Source organism: Spodoptera frugiperda, chromosome 21 (genome assembly GCF_023101765.2).
Source record: "Spodoptera frugiperda isolate SF20-4 chromosome 21, AGI-APGP_CSIRO_Sfru_2.0, whole genome shotgun sequence".
Classification (NCBI taxonomy): Eukaryota; Metazoa; Arthropoda; class Insecta; order Lepidoptera; family Noctuidae; genus Spodoptera; species Spodoptera frugiperda.
Window position 1 is genome coordinate 5,789,453 of NC_064232.1, and position 16,685 is coordinate 5,806,137.

Here is a 16,685-nt window from a genome sequence, read left to right on the forward strand (position 1 = left end):
AACGTGTAGCGAGTTCGATTCCCGCACGGAGCAACTCTTTGTGTGATCTACAAATTGTTGTTTCGGGTCTGGATGTCATGTGCATGTGAATTTGTATGTTTGTAAACGCACCCACGGCACAGGAGAAAATGCTAGGGCGAGGAAAAAAAAAATTTATAACTCTCCTCCTTCCTCTTCTGCTGACTTCTTGAGTATTGATACTGTTTGTGTGTTGTTCTGAATTTTGTGTGGATGTAGATTGAATGCCAGTTGTGGATTGTGAGCTTTGTGTGATGGTTGATTGAGTGGTGTGTCGTGTCTGTGTTTGGGATGGCTGTAGTTGATCGGATTCTGGAATGTTTGTGACGAAGACTGTGTCTTACTAAACTTAACAATACAATGAATTTTTAACAAATAAACTAATCTTGGTGCACTTCACAAAATTCAGTCACAGAATAAAAGCATCTGTCCAGTCCAGGAGCTAAACAAATAGTGTTTGTATAACGTTGACTAAATAAAACGGTTTACTCACGTAAATATACTAACAAAAGCTAATTGACAAGTAGTTATACATGTTTAATAAGTACATAGAGTTATTGCACAGAGATCTTTCCTCATCATACATCATGTTTTATTTATTTACTAGCGACCCGCCCCAGCTTCGCATGGTGATATATTATGCATGCATTATACATATAAACCTTCCTCTTGAATCACTCTATCTATTAAAAAAAACCGCATCAAAATCCGTTGCGTAGTTTTAAAGATTTAAGCATACAAAGGGACATAGGGACAGAGAAAGCGACTTTGTTTTGTACTATGTAGTGATTGTACAGTCCAGCTCCCCTGAGGAACTCCAAGCCTGCTCCCTGCTCATCATCTTCTTTGTGTTTCAATTCGTTGGCGACATTTTGTATTTTCTCCCCAATCTGGTAGCTCCGTTTACCGTGATGTCCAGCAGCCTGGCGTTAAAGCAGCATTTGTTCTGGAAATTTAAAGAAAAACGATCACCATCTGTTCAAGTGCCGCCATCTTCACTTTAAATTAGTTACTAAGGAAAATTAGTTCTTAAATATAATCACAGATGGCGTTGTTAGTTTAAGTCCATTTTGTGAATCGCGGTGTTAAGATTCTCCGCGACTTAATGACCCTCCGCGAACATTTTTGTTTTGTTAGTTCATAAGTACTTCAATATAAGTGATTGTGATATAGTACAGTGGTTTGATTAGTATCCCGGTTTATATCCTTCGCTCAGCCAGATTGGCAGTAGTACAAGTACAAATAGGGAAGTGCGTCTCGTCAGACCAAGCGTGGCCATCCTCGTCACACCGGCGGCAGGAACAACCATCATCAGTAGGTATGACGTGGAGCGAAGTGAACTCGAGCTGACCGGGAGGCTTAAGACGCTTCTTATGTACAAGAGTGCGGGTCCCAAACCTACCAACGGTAAGCACCAATGTGACTTTTTCTGAGACATTCTGACTTTTAAATGTACGTTCTAAGATTATTTTATAATAAAGCCTCGTATTCGTGGTAAACATTTTGCTTAGCAACAGTTGATCAACGTTGTTGATGAATAGCGAAAATATTAGAATGCTGCTGGAAACTTGGTTTAAACTAATATAAACTGATGTTTTCGCAACACAAGTGTTGCCCGCAACATGTTTATGCAACTATGTTGCTAAACAAAATGTTTACATGTAATGTGTGTCAAAATGTAAAATTGAATTTGTATGTATCTATAATTTGGAATATTTTAATAATAATGTATTGAGACTATTTATGACCAATAAAATTGTGTTTTAAATTATGATTTCTATTTTGTTATTGTATGCCTCAACGGCGGGACATAGGTGAACTAATTTTAATTATTTAAGACCAGTATTTATAATGCATACCTATAGTCCACAATAAAGATGATTTGATTTGATTTAAACACGACTGACAGCGATGAAGAAAAACATCGTGCGTACTCCTGAAACATGCATAAAAACAAATATTAGCCAAGTAACCGATACAACCTTCCAACCGTCATGAAAAGGGCGTATTCCTTTCCCCAACAACGCACTCTGCTGGATTACAGGCTCTACTTGAGAGGGTTTGCCATAACTTCACGCCTGCCAGGTGAGTTGGAGATAGCAGTTTAAAAGGTTCCCCAACAATACGTAAAATATTAATCAATAACAACCTATAAGTGCCTACTGCTGACCAAAGGCCTCTTCTCACACGGAGAAGGTTTGAGCATTAATCACCATGCTTGCTCAATGCGGGTTGTTGATTTCAAACTTATAATTAGAAATTATAAGCCCAGGTTTCCTCACGATGTTTTCCTTCACCGTTAGTCAGTGGTGTCTAAATAATTTTAGAAAGTACATATAACTCAGAAAATGTCACATTGGTACTTGCCGTTGGTAGGTTTCGAACCCACTCCCGCATGAGAAACGGGCGTCTTAAACCACTGGGCCACCGCGACATTGAAGTACTATGCAATTTGATATCTAAATCCAATGATAACTTACCACTTGATAAGAAAGATGAAGCGACTCTAGATATACCTTAATGCATTATGCATTGCGTAATACGACAAGTTCACAATTCTTTCCAAGCGCTGTTAGAGTCCTTGAGGCCTTAGGGTCCAGTCTCTGACATGGAGACGTGGCAAGCCATGTCCCCACCTTCCGAGGAAGAACCAGCTCCGTCTCCTGCATCATCAGCATATCATGTACTCGGTGGCAATGACTTGCAAGTCAGCTGACCAGCTTCCATCGACTCCTTGATACATGAGCTAAAATTCGACGAAAAATCATTTCTATCCATATTTCAACTCGGCTTTCTCAACAGAATTACACAATTGCTTTTTTAGTATCACTTAGTAAGGTCAAAGATGCACTAAGGTCGATGCAGTAGTATTATTTATCACTGAAACACTATTGTAACTAAGTTTTTGTACTGTGGCGACGAAAACGCCCGGCTTGTCGATTCTGTCGCCCGTCCCGTCAATCGGTCTGGGCTATCTATGTGACGCGAGCTCATATCTAATCGATTTCTAGATAATTCGAACGGGGAAGTCCACTCACTACATGTTGATGTAGCACAATATTTAAAGTAGCGCGCGAAATTGAAATATTCTCACGTTGTTTAGCAATTTGCAACTCGATTGTAAGTTATTCCGCTATGGCTGCAGCTCCGGCCGCGATGTGCAACCTATCTAAGGCAGGATAACTGAATGTTTCTAAATTGGGAACTGTGACGAATCAGACGGTCGAGGCAACGGGAAAATATAATGCTAATGTAGACGCGGCCACACACCACGGTATAACAACCAGTATAAACTGAACTTTGAATGCGACAAAAGATCATAGAAAGCGAGGCCATAACTAACTGGTCATTATTCATTATCTATACATATAGTCATATAGTTTATTATATGTATAGATAGTCATAATCTATACATATAATAAAACTGTAGAAGTCTTAATTCTGTACATTGAAAATATTAGAAAAAGTAGGGGGTGTTACTAGGTAAGTAGGTACAGAAACCAAATATGTGATTTAAAAAAAATGTCTATCTCTCCATCTGCCTGTCTGTCTGTATGTTCGCGCATCACGCAAAAACTACCGGTCCGATTACGATGAAACTTGGTATAATTATACTTTAATATTTTGGGCACAACACTGGGTACTTTTTATCCCGAAAAAATATATACACTAAAAAACAAACTTAATTGGTGCGGCTCGATCCGTAGACACGATTAGAGGTTCAACGCTATGGGGGTGGGGGTGGGGGGTAGGTGTATCCTGAACCCGTTGCCTTAAACGGGGTAGAGGACCCAAATGTTGCCAGAAGTCATCATGTTATTCCACGCGGACGAAGTCGCGGGCAAAAGCTAGTATTAATATTTAGGAACGTTGTTAAGTTAACCAATTAAACTATTTATATGCAACACAAGCGTTGTGCGATAAGCCCGTTATTGTTGGCATGTGTTCTAAAAATAACCCATTCTAAGTGTGGAGTGTCTACAATAATGCAATTTAAGTGTGGGAGAGCCATGCTTCGGCATAAAGTGCATGGATGCGCTGCACATGACCCAGACCCGAAACAACAATTTATGGAACCAAAGAGTTGCTCCGCCCGGGAATGGAACCCGCACTTGCCAAGCCACCGCACCAACCGTGCAGGCTTGTTACAAGAGGCGTACAAGTGCGGGGTATAATAGAATTTAAGGGTTGTTGGGGAATCGGGGATTGGGAAGATTGGGAAGGGGGGAATTGGGCCTCCGGTACTTACTTACACGACGAAACACAACGCAAGCATTGGTTCACGTCGGTTTTAGGTGAGGCCGTGGTATCACTCCGGTTGCGCCGGCCATCCGTGCCGACACTTAAATGCTTTATACTAGAAGAAATTTTAGTAAGACCAAATAAAACAGAAATGGAATTTTGTTGAAAAATAATTTTTAGTGCCGAATATAAGAACCATTGTGCAAAGTGGTATACTATTTTATTTAGAATTACTTATTTAATTTTATTCAGAGTACTTAGTTCGTCTAAAAATTACTTACTTTTCCTGTATGTATCATTCCATATTACTGTAGCACTATTCAGGATAACGTAAGCAAAAATATTGCCTCGTTGGTCGAGTGGTCGCAACTGCGACTACCGAACAAGGGGTCTTGGGTTCGATTCCCGGGCCGGGCAAAGTATTGTTGGGCTTATGGATTTCAGAAAATTTCTCGGTAGCACCACGGAGTCTGGAATTGTGTCCAGTATATGGCAATAGGCTCACCCCCTATTACACGGGACTTATAACACAAATGGTGAAAAGTGGGTGTACATTGTATAGTCATTGTATAATGTGCACCTCTGCCTACCCCTTCGGGGATATAAGGCGTGACGTTGTGTGTGTGTGTGTTAGCAAAAATACAGACGAAAAAAGAAAGATGTGTAGCAACAAGAGTCTAAAGTCTGTAGCAGGAAGGTAGGAAGTCTTTACCAGTTACTAACATGTATTGGTTTGTATAAAAAATTACGATTTCTTTGGTGCCTACGCCATAAGCATTCAGTACAAGCTAGGGTTTGCCACAGACAGTCGGTAAATGTTAGTTTTAGGAATAAAACAATGAGTAATTTTTAATCATTTAAAAAAATCCAATACAAATCAAATTAAGGAATAATAATTAAAGATTAGAATTATTATAAAAAACTAGCAAACTCGGCGAACTCCGTTTCGCCACCAATGATTTTCCCTGTTTTCCTGCTTTTTTCTTGATTTTTTCCTGAATTTTCTTTTCTATAAACCTCACGGAGCCCGAGACCTTTCCAACGAATGCTAAACCGTGCAAATCGGTTCGTGCATTCTGGAGTTATAGCGTCAGGAAGGAAAACCCGACTTATTTTTATATAATAGATATTTATTGTTAAAATAAAATTAAATACAATATCATAATCTTGATTACAGTTAAAAATAAACAAAATTAAATTTAGAAATAATCGATAATTTATAATATAATACTTAATAAAGATGAGCCTCTAGCATGGCTTGAAACTAGTCGAGTTCCTCGTCAAACAGTTACGTGAGTAAGCTGATAACTATAATAATGTATCTTGAGGTTGTATCATCGCCTTGCTGGTTGTCGTCATTGGAGAGGTCTGTCTCCATCGGTGGACGTCTTTGGGCTGATGATGACGATGACGATGGCGATGGTAAGGATCGCTTTACGAGGAACTTTAAGAGCAACAGTTTCAGATTCCGCCTTCACCAAATAACATCATTCCCACAATTACAATAGGGAATATATCAGCTCCCTTGAGGAACTCCACACTTGTATTGTTCACATCATTTTCTGTGATTTTTTCGAATACTTTGTAGTTCAAGTCGTCGGCAAATGTTATCATTCTCTCCCCAAACAGAGCAGCTCCGTTTACCTTCACGCCCAGCTCAAAAGTAACAGTCTCTTCTGGAAATTAAAAGAAAACATTTTGACCTTGTCAAACAGTTTCCCACATGGTCCGCAACGTATCGGGAGCGTGCACGACAGCGGCGCCACTTGTAAACGCAACTTAAGATAAAGAGTAAGTCAGATAATGAATCAAATAAACTAACAAACGGGGGTACGACTTACCGAATAGCCATCATTTCTTTTTTTATTTCGGAATCTTGATAATTCGGCAATGTGAACAACCCAAATGAGGTGAGGAATTCTATGAATACATCAGCAAAATGGTCTCGCAGCCTTCCCTCCACATGTTTCAGATACTTCGTGTAGTTACAGAAACTTTCTCCGTACTCCTGAAATATGTATGAAAGTAACATTAGCGAAGTAACATTTCTAGCGCGCCTTCTAATCTCTCAAAATTTGCCAAAATAAAAAAGTTAATTTTAAAAAACTATAAAACCCGACTGCGTTTCTTTATAATATGAAAATGAAAAAAACCCTAAAACAAGAAAGTCATCGTAAAATTGAATCAGTCGGGTCCCATTCTAAATATGAAGACTTAGTGAGGGCACATACGGCTCGCTTTCTAAAATCCATCAAGCCGTTTAGGCTGCAGAGCGTGCCAAACAATTATACATACATACTACATGTCGAACATAACCCTCCTTCTGGCGCAGTTAAATCGTATGGTGTGTAGCGTGGATTAGTTGTGTGAATTAATATAACAACTTACAACGTAAATAACTTAAAACTTATACATAATTATATTAACTTGAAACACTTACAGGGCCGTAGTCTCCAACATGATCGTTTGGCCGCCAAACATACATAATATCGACTCCAACCAGTTCATTCGTCTCGTTTTTGAAACAGCCAAACGCGAACTTGGTTTTCAATTTTTCTTTTATGAAGGATTCAAGAGACTCCATTGACTTCTCGTCCGATTTAAAATCTGTATGATGAAGTAACGTTATTAAAATATCCGTACATCAACAGCCACGGCTAAGGAGGATTTATCCTAACATTCAACTTTTTTTTGAGGGGTGAAATCATCCAATGACTTCTCCCTCTCCCGCCTTGGGCGAGGCGAGAGGGAGTGTCAGACTCTTACTGACCGTTCCTACTCCTGCTTGGTGAGCCGGAGCCCCGATAAACCTGCTAGGTAGTCCGCAGCTCCGGACCAGGACATACATTATCAGGATTAAAAAAATATTGAATAACTTTATACAATGACTGAGGCAATGAAAACTGACCAAGTCAAATCTTATCTACTTTAAGATCTCACATTTTAAATAACAGCAATTGTTATATGTATCCAATAAAACATAGAAATACAGTTTCTGGGGGCACGGCAGTGCCTCCGCCAAGTCGAGCAAAAAATCGGCTTTGCGGAAATCCATTCTTCACTAACAATACAATAGCGAATTCGAGCTGCAGGAGCCGCCGAGTCAACACCTCCTGAGGATGCTCCGTGGCGGAGCGAAACATATGTCGAGTGGTATATTGCATGTTATGTGTGTGTTTTATGTTGCACCTCTGCTGCATGAGCATTTAATTGCGGGCGGGAGGGCGATTATTTAGGCACCACATGTTTAAAAATACATGACGTATTTAAGCGGAATTAAAACTAAAAATCTTATTGCATTGTTAGTGTTCCTATTTTACATTAATTTATGTTTTTGGTGGGATTTGAACTTACCTAGTCCGTAAAACTTGGGAGTACTGTAGATGTCATTTAGTATCAGTCCCAGGGCTTGGTCGTGTTCTTCATTATGTAAAGCTCTTATGAGGTATCTGTAACAAAAATATTAGATTTTTTGTACTGTGAATACCAGTGTATCATGACCTCGCTTTGTATGATTTTTCCGCACATTCGACGGTCAGTTTATACTGGTTTTGTATAACTCGATGTGTAGCCATGTGTATACATTTCCTAATGCCTCATTGAAGTTACTAGATAATAGATTATTATAATAATTAACCAAAATAAAGAACTAAAAAAAAGGTAATTTAATAAACTAAAAAACCCGACTGCGTTTCTTTATAATATGAAAATGTAAAACCCTAAAACATGAAAGTCATCGTAATATTGAAACAGTCGGGACCCATTCTAAAAAGCTAGTCGTATGTGCCCTCACTGAGTGTTCATATTTATTATTTATGAGTGATCTCCATACTATATATAAATCCTAATGACGTCGTATATAAAAAAATGGTTCAAATGGCTTGGTCTGAAAAATATTTTGGCTAGAACTCACCCTGTCGCATCGTATATATCGTGTATAAATGTATATATATTATATAATTATAATTTATGTTATAAGTCCCATGTAACAGGTGGTGAGCCTATTGCCATATACCGGGCACAATTCCATCTACACAATATGAGTAACATCTTTTGTAACACACATATATTCACAGAACAGAGACTTCTTCTCTATTCTGTGTTTTTATGTATATTATATATCGATTCGTTATTGTTTACTCTGAAACGGCGATGTTAAATCTATAAAAGTTATGAATGAATGAATCTAATAGTCAGAATAAAATGGCGTAATGGCGGATAGCACATGTGTTATTACGCCACAACATTTTAAAATAATTATAATGAAACGAGTGAAAGAATTAATGAGACAAATATGCATAATTTACTGTGCATCACTTGGTCCGAATATTCTCTCAACATATCTGATTTGTTCAACAGCCATTATTTAATTGCGTATTGATGCACACCAGTCGATAGACAAAGAAATACTGTTACTGATGAAATTTGCGTGCAATCGACGTTTCTTTTATACCAGCAAATGAATCATCGCTGCATTCCAGATTGCCATAATTTATGTTAATATATATGCATAACATATAATGAAAATTAAATAACGATAATGAAAAAATAAAATAATGATAATTAAAAAAGCAAGCAATATGCAATGAATAACGATTATATTGAATAACGAAATATTGTATTCGTTTTAATGTTGAACTCCTTCATTATATTTTTTACAGTAACTGACTAAAAATAATATTGAGCCTACCTAAAATTTAAGAGCATACACCCAACTGTTGTTTCCCTTTTTTTTTAAGATTGTCTGTATGTACCTTAATTGGTAAGCCTTAATAAATAAATACGGTCTAAGTAATATATAGTAATATAAAATCATAATCTTATTGTAACTTTCATGAGACATATTAAATTAATTATTATGATATAAGCTTACTTACGTGATTGTTTAACGAGGAACTCGACTAGTTTCAAGCCATGCTAGAGGCATTCGTGAGCAGCATTCCGCATCACTTCACGCTTTATACAATATTTTTATGTTCATTTAGATTCAGTATGGTAGTTGGTAGTTTATTATAACATTTAACACATAATCCAATGAAAGATTTTGATAATGATTTTCCCATGAAAAGCCACTGGATGATTTTCCCCCTCAAAAAAAAAAAAAAAAAAAAAAATATAGCTAACTTATTTTTACCTCTCGTATTAAAATTGTGTCTGTCGTTTCTTTTTTGAGAGGGTCCACTCATTACATATTAATGTAGCACAATATTTAAATTTGTTCAGCAATTTGCAACTCGATTGTAAGTTATTCCGCTATGGTTGCAGCTCCAGCCGTGATGTGCAACCTATCTAAGGCAGGATAACTGAATGTTTCTAAATTGGGTACTGTGACGAATTAGACTGTCAAAACAACAGGAAAATAATTATAATGCCATTATTCCACGCTGACGAAGTCGCGGGCAATCTAATAATTAATATTTCCGAATTATCCAATTAAAATTATTTTTATATGCAGACAGAAAAGCCAACAATAGCGGGCTTTTCTGTCCTAAAAATAATTCACTCTAAGTGTAGAGTGTCTACAGTTTTGACTCGACCGGAGCGATACCACAGCCTCACAGAAAACCGACGTGAAACTACGCTTGGGGTGTGTGAGTGAGGTTCCCGGAGGCCCAATAACCCCCTACCCAATGTTTCCATTCCCCGATTCCCCAATAACCTTCAAATTCCTAACTCCCAAAAGGTCGGCAACGCACATGTAATGCCTCTGGTGTTTCAAGGATCCATAGGCAGCGGCGATTGCTTACCATCAGGTGATCTGTACGTTCCTTTATCAGCTTATACCATAAACGGCTACGGAGAAGAATATTTATAAATTCACAGTTAAAATATAATTAACAACCCTCAAATTCCTAATCCCCAAAAGGCCGGCAACGCTTTTGTAACGCCTTCAGGGGCCTTAGTCTGCTATTACATTTGTGTCAGAATGGTCGATCACTGAGCAGTGCAAGAGGGACGGAGCTATTGTAATAGCAGACTAAGGCCCCTTGAGTTTCGTACTTCGTTTTTTGTTTTAGTAATAAATAATACTGCAACATTGACGCCTAAGGCACAAAAAGTGACTGCACAACTGGGAGAAGCCAGACACTTTCCGTCGGCCATAACTACTGCCAGACGCTTTAAAGAATAATAATTGAACTTTACTAACTTTACTTTACTTTTAAGTTGGTAGATGTGGCAACACTGATACAGCGCATAGTAAAATAAGGCGGGCTATGTATTTAAGAGATAAAAATGGCATAGACGTCTCAGTTGCTCCAAAACTAGCGTTTTGGAAACTATAGTACCCCGCGCTCATGCTCGGTTGAATTTTTTTGATGTCTAGGGGGATGTTTGGCCCTTACGATTTGTCTAAGTAACATATATAAAAATCAAACGTCAGAATATAAGTAAAGTTCAATCATTTTTTTAGGAGCTTTAAAGCGTCTGGCAGAAGTTATGGCCGACGGAAAGTGTCTGGCAGTGCGGATATTATTTTCTAATTAATGTTTTATAAAGCATATATAAAAATCAGCCATCAGAATTTAAGTTAAGTTAGTCTTATTTTTACTAACCTTTCTCACCTGATACCTGTAAATCGGCCGTCTATCCAACTTAGCTGGTACGCAGGCGTTCAAGGTACATATAAAAGCTACTCGGTATCCCATGTTTTGTCTTTCAGAAAATAAGTAATGTCTGGCAGGGTTGGGCTCTTACTCTATAAGAAAACGTTTGTATGGGATAAAGAAAGGGCTGTTTTTAGGGCTTTTCCGTCAATTATTTGATATTTTCTCGCCGTAAAAACCATCCTTGAACTTGGACGAATATTACAAAAAAAGGATTGACCAAATTGGTCCAGGCGTTCTTGAGTTATGCGCTTACCAACATATTTAGCGATTCATTTTTATACAATGTGATAGGGGTGAGACTTCTAACCCGTTAAGGCTGAGTTCTACATCTATTTTTTTTTACTTTTTTTGATATCAAAGGTAGCATGCGTCGTAGAAACAAAAAAAAATGACAAACGGTAGCTAATAACCTTGGCTAACTAATTCATTACTTTTTTCATATGTTTGATAATGTTTTGGTGAGAAAAAAAATCATTTGTGAATTATTTTTACCGAAAAAATCACTATTTTTCAATATTTTCAATTAGGGGTTCAACCCGCCATATTATTTTTTTGTCGATAAAATTAGATGTAGTACTCAGCCTTAACGGGTTAGAAGTCCCACCCCTATCACATTGTATATAAGAAGATAGACGATTTTTTTGGTGCCTTTGCCATAAGAATTTAGTACAAGCTAGGGTTTGCCACTGACAGCCTAGATGGGTTTAATGATATATCCAACAGGTGGTAGTAGAATGTCACTTTCTCTATTTTTATAATTATAGTGGACTGTATTAATATTAAATTAACACCCGCCCGCGGACGCCTGGGCGTCGCGTCGTGATGTTTCCAGACATCCGGTAAATATTAGTTTTAAGAATAAAACAATGATTAATTGTTCATCATTATTTATAAAAAAAAACAATATATCAAATGACACATGCAATAAAAATCAAAGTTAAAAATAAAATTAAATTTAGAAATAATCGACAATTTATAATATAATACTTAATAAAGATGAGCCTCTAGCACGGCTTGAAACTAGTCGAGTTCCTCGTCAAACAGTTACGTGAGTAAGCTGGTAACTATAATAATTTATCTTGAGGTTGTATCATCGCCTTGCTGGTTGTCGTCATTGGAGAGGTCTGTCTCCATCGGTGGACGTCTTTGGGCTGATGATGACGATAACGATGACGATGGTAAGGATCGCTTTACGAGGAACTTTAGGAGCAACAGTTTCAGATTCCGCCTTCACCAAATAACATCATTCCCACAATTACAATAGGGAATATATCAGCTCCCTTGAGGAACTCCACCATTGTATTGTTCACATCATTTTCTGTGATTTTTTCGAATACTTTGTAGTTCAAGTGGTCGGCAAATGTTATCATTCTCTCCCCAAACAGAGCAGCTCCGTTTACCTTCACGCCCAGCCGTACAGCAACATCTCTTCTGGAAATTAAAAGAAAACATTTTGACCTTGTCAAACAGTTTCCCACATGGTCCGCAACGTATCGGGAGCGTGCACGACAGCAGCGCCACTTGTAAACGCAACTTAAGGTAAAGAGTAAGTCAAATAATGAATCAAATAAACTAACAAACGGGGGTACGACTTACCGAATAGCCATCATTTCTTTTTTTATTTCGGAATCTTGATATTTCGGCAATGTGAACAACCCAAATGAGGTGAGGAATTCTATGAATACATCTGCAAAATGGTCTCGCAGCCTTCCTTCCACATGTTTCAGATACTTCGTGTAGTTACAGAAACTTTCTCCGTACTCCTGAAATATGTATGAAAGTAAATATTAGCGCAGCAACATTTCTAGCGCGCCTTCTGATCTCTCAAAGTTTGTCGAAATAAAAAAAGTTAATTTTAAAAAACTATAAAACCCGACTGCGTTTCTTTATAATATGAAAATGAAAAAACCCTAAAACAAGAAAGTCATCGTAAAATTGAATCAGTCGGGACCCATTCTAAATATGAAGACTTAGTGAGGGCACATACGGCTCGCTTTCTAAAATCCATCAAGCCGTTTAGGCTGCAGAGCGTGCCAAACAATTATACATACATACATACATACATGTCGAATATAACCCTCCTTCTGGCGCAGTTAAATCGTATGGTGTGTAGCGTGGATTAGTTGTGTGAATTAATATAACAACTTACAACGTAAACAACTTAAAACTTATACATAATTATATTAACATGAAACACTTACAGGGCCGTAGTCTCCAACATGATCGTTTGGCCGCCAAACATACATAATATCGACTCCAACCAGTTCATTCGTCTCGTTTTTGAAACAGCCAAACGCGAACTTGGTTTTCAATTTTTCTTTTATGAAGGATTCAAGAGACTCCATTGACTTCTCGTCCGATTTAAAATCTGTATGATGAAGTAATGTTATTAAAACATCCGTACATCAACAGCCACGGCTAAGGAGGATTTATCCTAACATTCAACTTTTTTTTGAGGGGTGAAATCATCCAATGACGTCCCCCTCTCCCGCCTTGGGCGAGGCGAGAGGGAGTGTCAGACTCTTACTGACTAAAAACCACCCCTTTCCTACTCCTGCTTGGTGAGCCGGAGCCCCGGTAAACCCGCTAGATAGTCCGCAGCTCCGGACCAGGACATACATTACCAGGATTTAAAAAAATACTGAATAACTTTATACAATGACTGAGGCAATGAAAACTGACCAAGGCAAACCTTACCTACTTTAAGATCTCACATTTTAAATAACAGCAATTGTTATATGTATCCAATAAAACATAGAAATACAGTTTCTGGGGGCACGGCAGTGCCCCCGCCAAGTCGAGCAAAAAAAGGCGGCACGGCCGTACCATCCTTTTCTCGAAGCCATTCAGGCCAATTTCTACCGCCTATGTTGTTCAATATAAAACAAAAAGTCTGAGATGACCAAGTCGATTATGTAAACGTAAAATAAATGTAATATTGATATGATAACAATTTACATAATAACTTAAACAGAAGGTCCCTTAAGTAGGGACTAAATAAAATAACCGACTTGGTATTACATGGATCTCACAACTTTTTACGGTAGAAAAACTGATGAGGTGCGAGACTTGAGCTTTTTTACAGGATGTTTTTGATGGTTTATTCTTGTTCATAATGTTATTTTGTTTCTATGAATACATATTTGGATTTTGTACAGAACTTGGCACTCATTTAGATCTCCATTCTTGTTGCGGCGAAGCCCACAACCAAGCATGGGTTTGGATTGAACTTGGCTTTCTTTTTTACATAGAATAGAATCAGGCGTTACTTTGCGGAAATCCATTCTACACTAACAATACAATAGCGAATTCGAGCTGCAGGAGCCGCCGAGTCAACACCTCCTGAGGATGCTCCGTGGAGGAGCGAAACATATGTCGAGTGGTATATTGCATGTTATGTGTGTGTTTTATGTTGCACCTCTGCTGCATGAGCATTTCATTGCGAGATTATTTAGGCACCACATGTTTAAAAATACATGACGTATTTAAGCGGAATTAAAACTAAAAATCTTATTGTATTGTTAGTGTTCCTATTTTACATTAATTTATGTTTTTGGTGGGATTCGAACTTACCTAGTCCGATAAACTTGGGAGTACTGTAGATGTCATTTAGTATCAGTCCCAGGGCTTGGTCGTGTTCTTCTTCATTTAAAGCTCTTATGTGATATCTGTAACAAAAATATTAGATTTTTTTTCATTTAAGTCGTATGAGTGATCTCCGTATGGAATAAAATGACGCGTATATAAACAAAGGGTTAAAATTTTTTGGTCTGAACAATATTTTGGCTAGAACTCACCTAGTCGTATCCTATGTCAAGATATGTATAATATATGAGGTGTTTTTAAAGTAGCTGTCACGGCTTTAATGGAAAGTAATGTTGTTTGACGATTACAATAGTAAATAACAATTATTGGTTATGAGTATTTTCTATCATACAAAAAATCTACGTATGAGTTTGTTATGAAAGAGCTATCTCTTTCACTGTCTCTATCGCTTCGTCAATGAAAACAATTGCTATCAATCGTTTTATTGGCGAAGCGACGCATCGTGCGTTTTGTGAACCACTTTATACAGAGTAGAGTCAATGTTTATTTAACTTATTTATGTTCTCATTATTGTAATCTTCAAACACAACACTACCTCCCATTAAAGCCGTGGCAGATACATTTAGAACACCTTATATAAAAATACCCTTAATACAATTTCTAAAGATATAAATAAGATATAATGTATAAAGATAAAAAAGTAATTTTAAATGAATGCCACCACAATCTACTCTCTTTCAATACATTATCTCATCGTACTACAAAAGATAAGACATTATGCGACCCCAGCGCCATCTAGTTAGAGCGAAAATAACACGCAACTCTCACTTCACCACGATGTTTTAAAAAATATGTATTTCAAATAGGAAAGCACTTTTGAACGTCTAAGCAAATATTGTATTGTTAAAAAAATCAGTCTGTCGGTCAGTCCTCTAATGAAGCTATGAGTATTTGCTTGTTCCAAAGTATAGATTCCTATGGAGAAGAACGAGTCTGTTTTCATTATTCAGACCACAAATTATTGAGTTTACAATTATAAGTATGCAGCAGGATTGCAATTGCATAACAGATAAGTCAAGCATTACATGTTAGGTATTATGAATCAATTGAAAACGTGATAACTAACATTGATACCTAAGTAGCTTTTCTTTAAAGATAGGAGCAGGTACTACGTTTCATTGATTGTTTCTGCATTCTAAGATTATTGCAAATGTGCTAATTATCAATAAAAAATCAGAAATGTATATACTTTGCTATCCTCCTTACTTGTGCGACGTCTCCCGTGAACAACTTGAATTAGAAATGAATTAAAATGATGACGTAATTACTACGCAGTCCCAAAATACAAGCAAACAGCTGATTCTAGTACCGGTATCAGTACCGTTGTGAAATATGTTAACTATGTGTAACAAAATTATATAAGATCATTATTATTAATCTCTAAAGGGGTAGGCAAACGCAAATTATGGCACGTAATGCCACTCTACAATGTACACCCACTTTTCATAATTTATGTTATAAGTCCCATGTAATAGGGGGTGAGCCTATTGCCATATGCCAGGCACAATTCCATCTACACAATATGAGTAACATCTTTTGTAACGGTACTCATATATTTATGTCATCTATATGTTTTTATGTATATTATATATCGATTCGTTATTGTTTACTCTGAAACGGCGATGTTAAATCTATAAAAGTTATGAATGAATGAATCTAATAGTCAGAATAAAATGGCGTAATGGCGGATAGCACATGTGTTATTACGCCACAACATTTTAAAACAATTATAATGAAACGAGTGAAAGAATTAATGAGACAATTGTAAATAACTTACTCATCACTTGGTCCGAATTTTCTCTCAACATATCTGATTTGTTCAACAGCCATTATTTAATTGCGTATTGATGCACACGAGTCGATAGACAAAGAAATACTGTTACTGATAAAATTCGCGTGCATTCTACGTTTCTTTTATACCAGCAAATGAATCATCGCTGCATTTCAGATTGCCATAATTTAAGTTAATGCATAACATATAATGAAAAATTAAATAATGATAATAAAAAAAAAATGATGATAATTAAAAAAGCAAGCAATATGCAATGAATAACGATAATGAAGAATACATTTATTTTTTCATTATTCAATCCAAATATTGTATACGTTTATTTTTTATTATTATGGTTATTTTACGTTGTAATTATTATTTTTGTTTTGTTTAAAATCATAGAATTTTTCTTTATTCTAATTTAAAATTTGTTTTCTACG

The 16,685-nt window shown here is 36.9% G+C and overlaps 1 protein-coding gene and 1 long non-coding RNA gene across 6 annotated transcripts in view; both read right to left on the bottom strand.

The window, feature by feature from the left end:
- Positions 1-16,411, bottom strand: part of LOC118280421 (leiomodin-2) — a 28,989-nt gene extending 12,578 nt beyond the window's left edge. Inside the window, exons 1-6 of one of the 5 annotated variants that reach the window (XM_050701959.1) lie at positions 16,252-16,410; positions 14,442-14,536; positions 13,070-13,236; positions 12,465-12,631; positions 12,269-12,299; positions 5,370-5,904 (exon numbers count right to left, since the gene is read on the bottom strand). In XM_050701959.1, coding sequence (XP_050557916.1) covers positions 5,722-5,904; positions 12,269-12,299; positions 12,465-12,631; positions 13,070-13,236; positions 14,442-14,536; positions 16,252-16,304 — 696 coding nt within the window. In that variant the 5' untranslated portion in view covers positions 16,305-16,410 and the 3' untranslated portion in view covers positions 5,370-5,721. Of the gene's footprint in view, positions 1-5,369; positions 5,905-6,700; positions 6,868-7,614; positions 7,710-8,567; positions 8,719-9,137; positions 9,217-9,394; positions 9,637-12,268; positions 12,300-12,464; positions 12,632-13,069; positions 13,237-14,441; positions 14,537-16,251 lie in introns of those variants that run through there. The other 4 variants (XM_050701958.1, XM_050701957.1, XM_050701954.1 and 1 more) reach the window with 4 other exon arrangements.
- LOC118280425 (uncharacterized) lies at positions 491-3,343 on the bottom strand. The gene is made up of 3 exons (XR_007706608.1): positions 2,499-3,343; positions 1,878-1,954; positions 491-964 (listed from the first exon to the last, which is right to left on the bottom strand). It is a non-coding gene; the product is annotated as an uncharacterized LOC118280425 (long non-coding RNA).
- Positions 16,412-16,685: the final 274 nt, after the last annotated feature.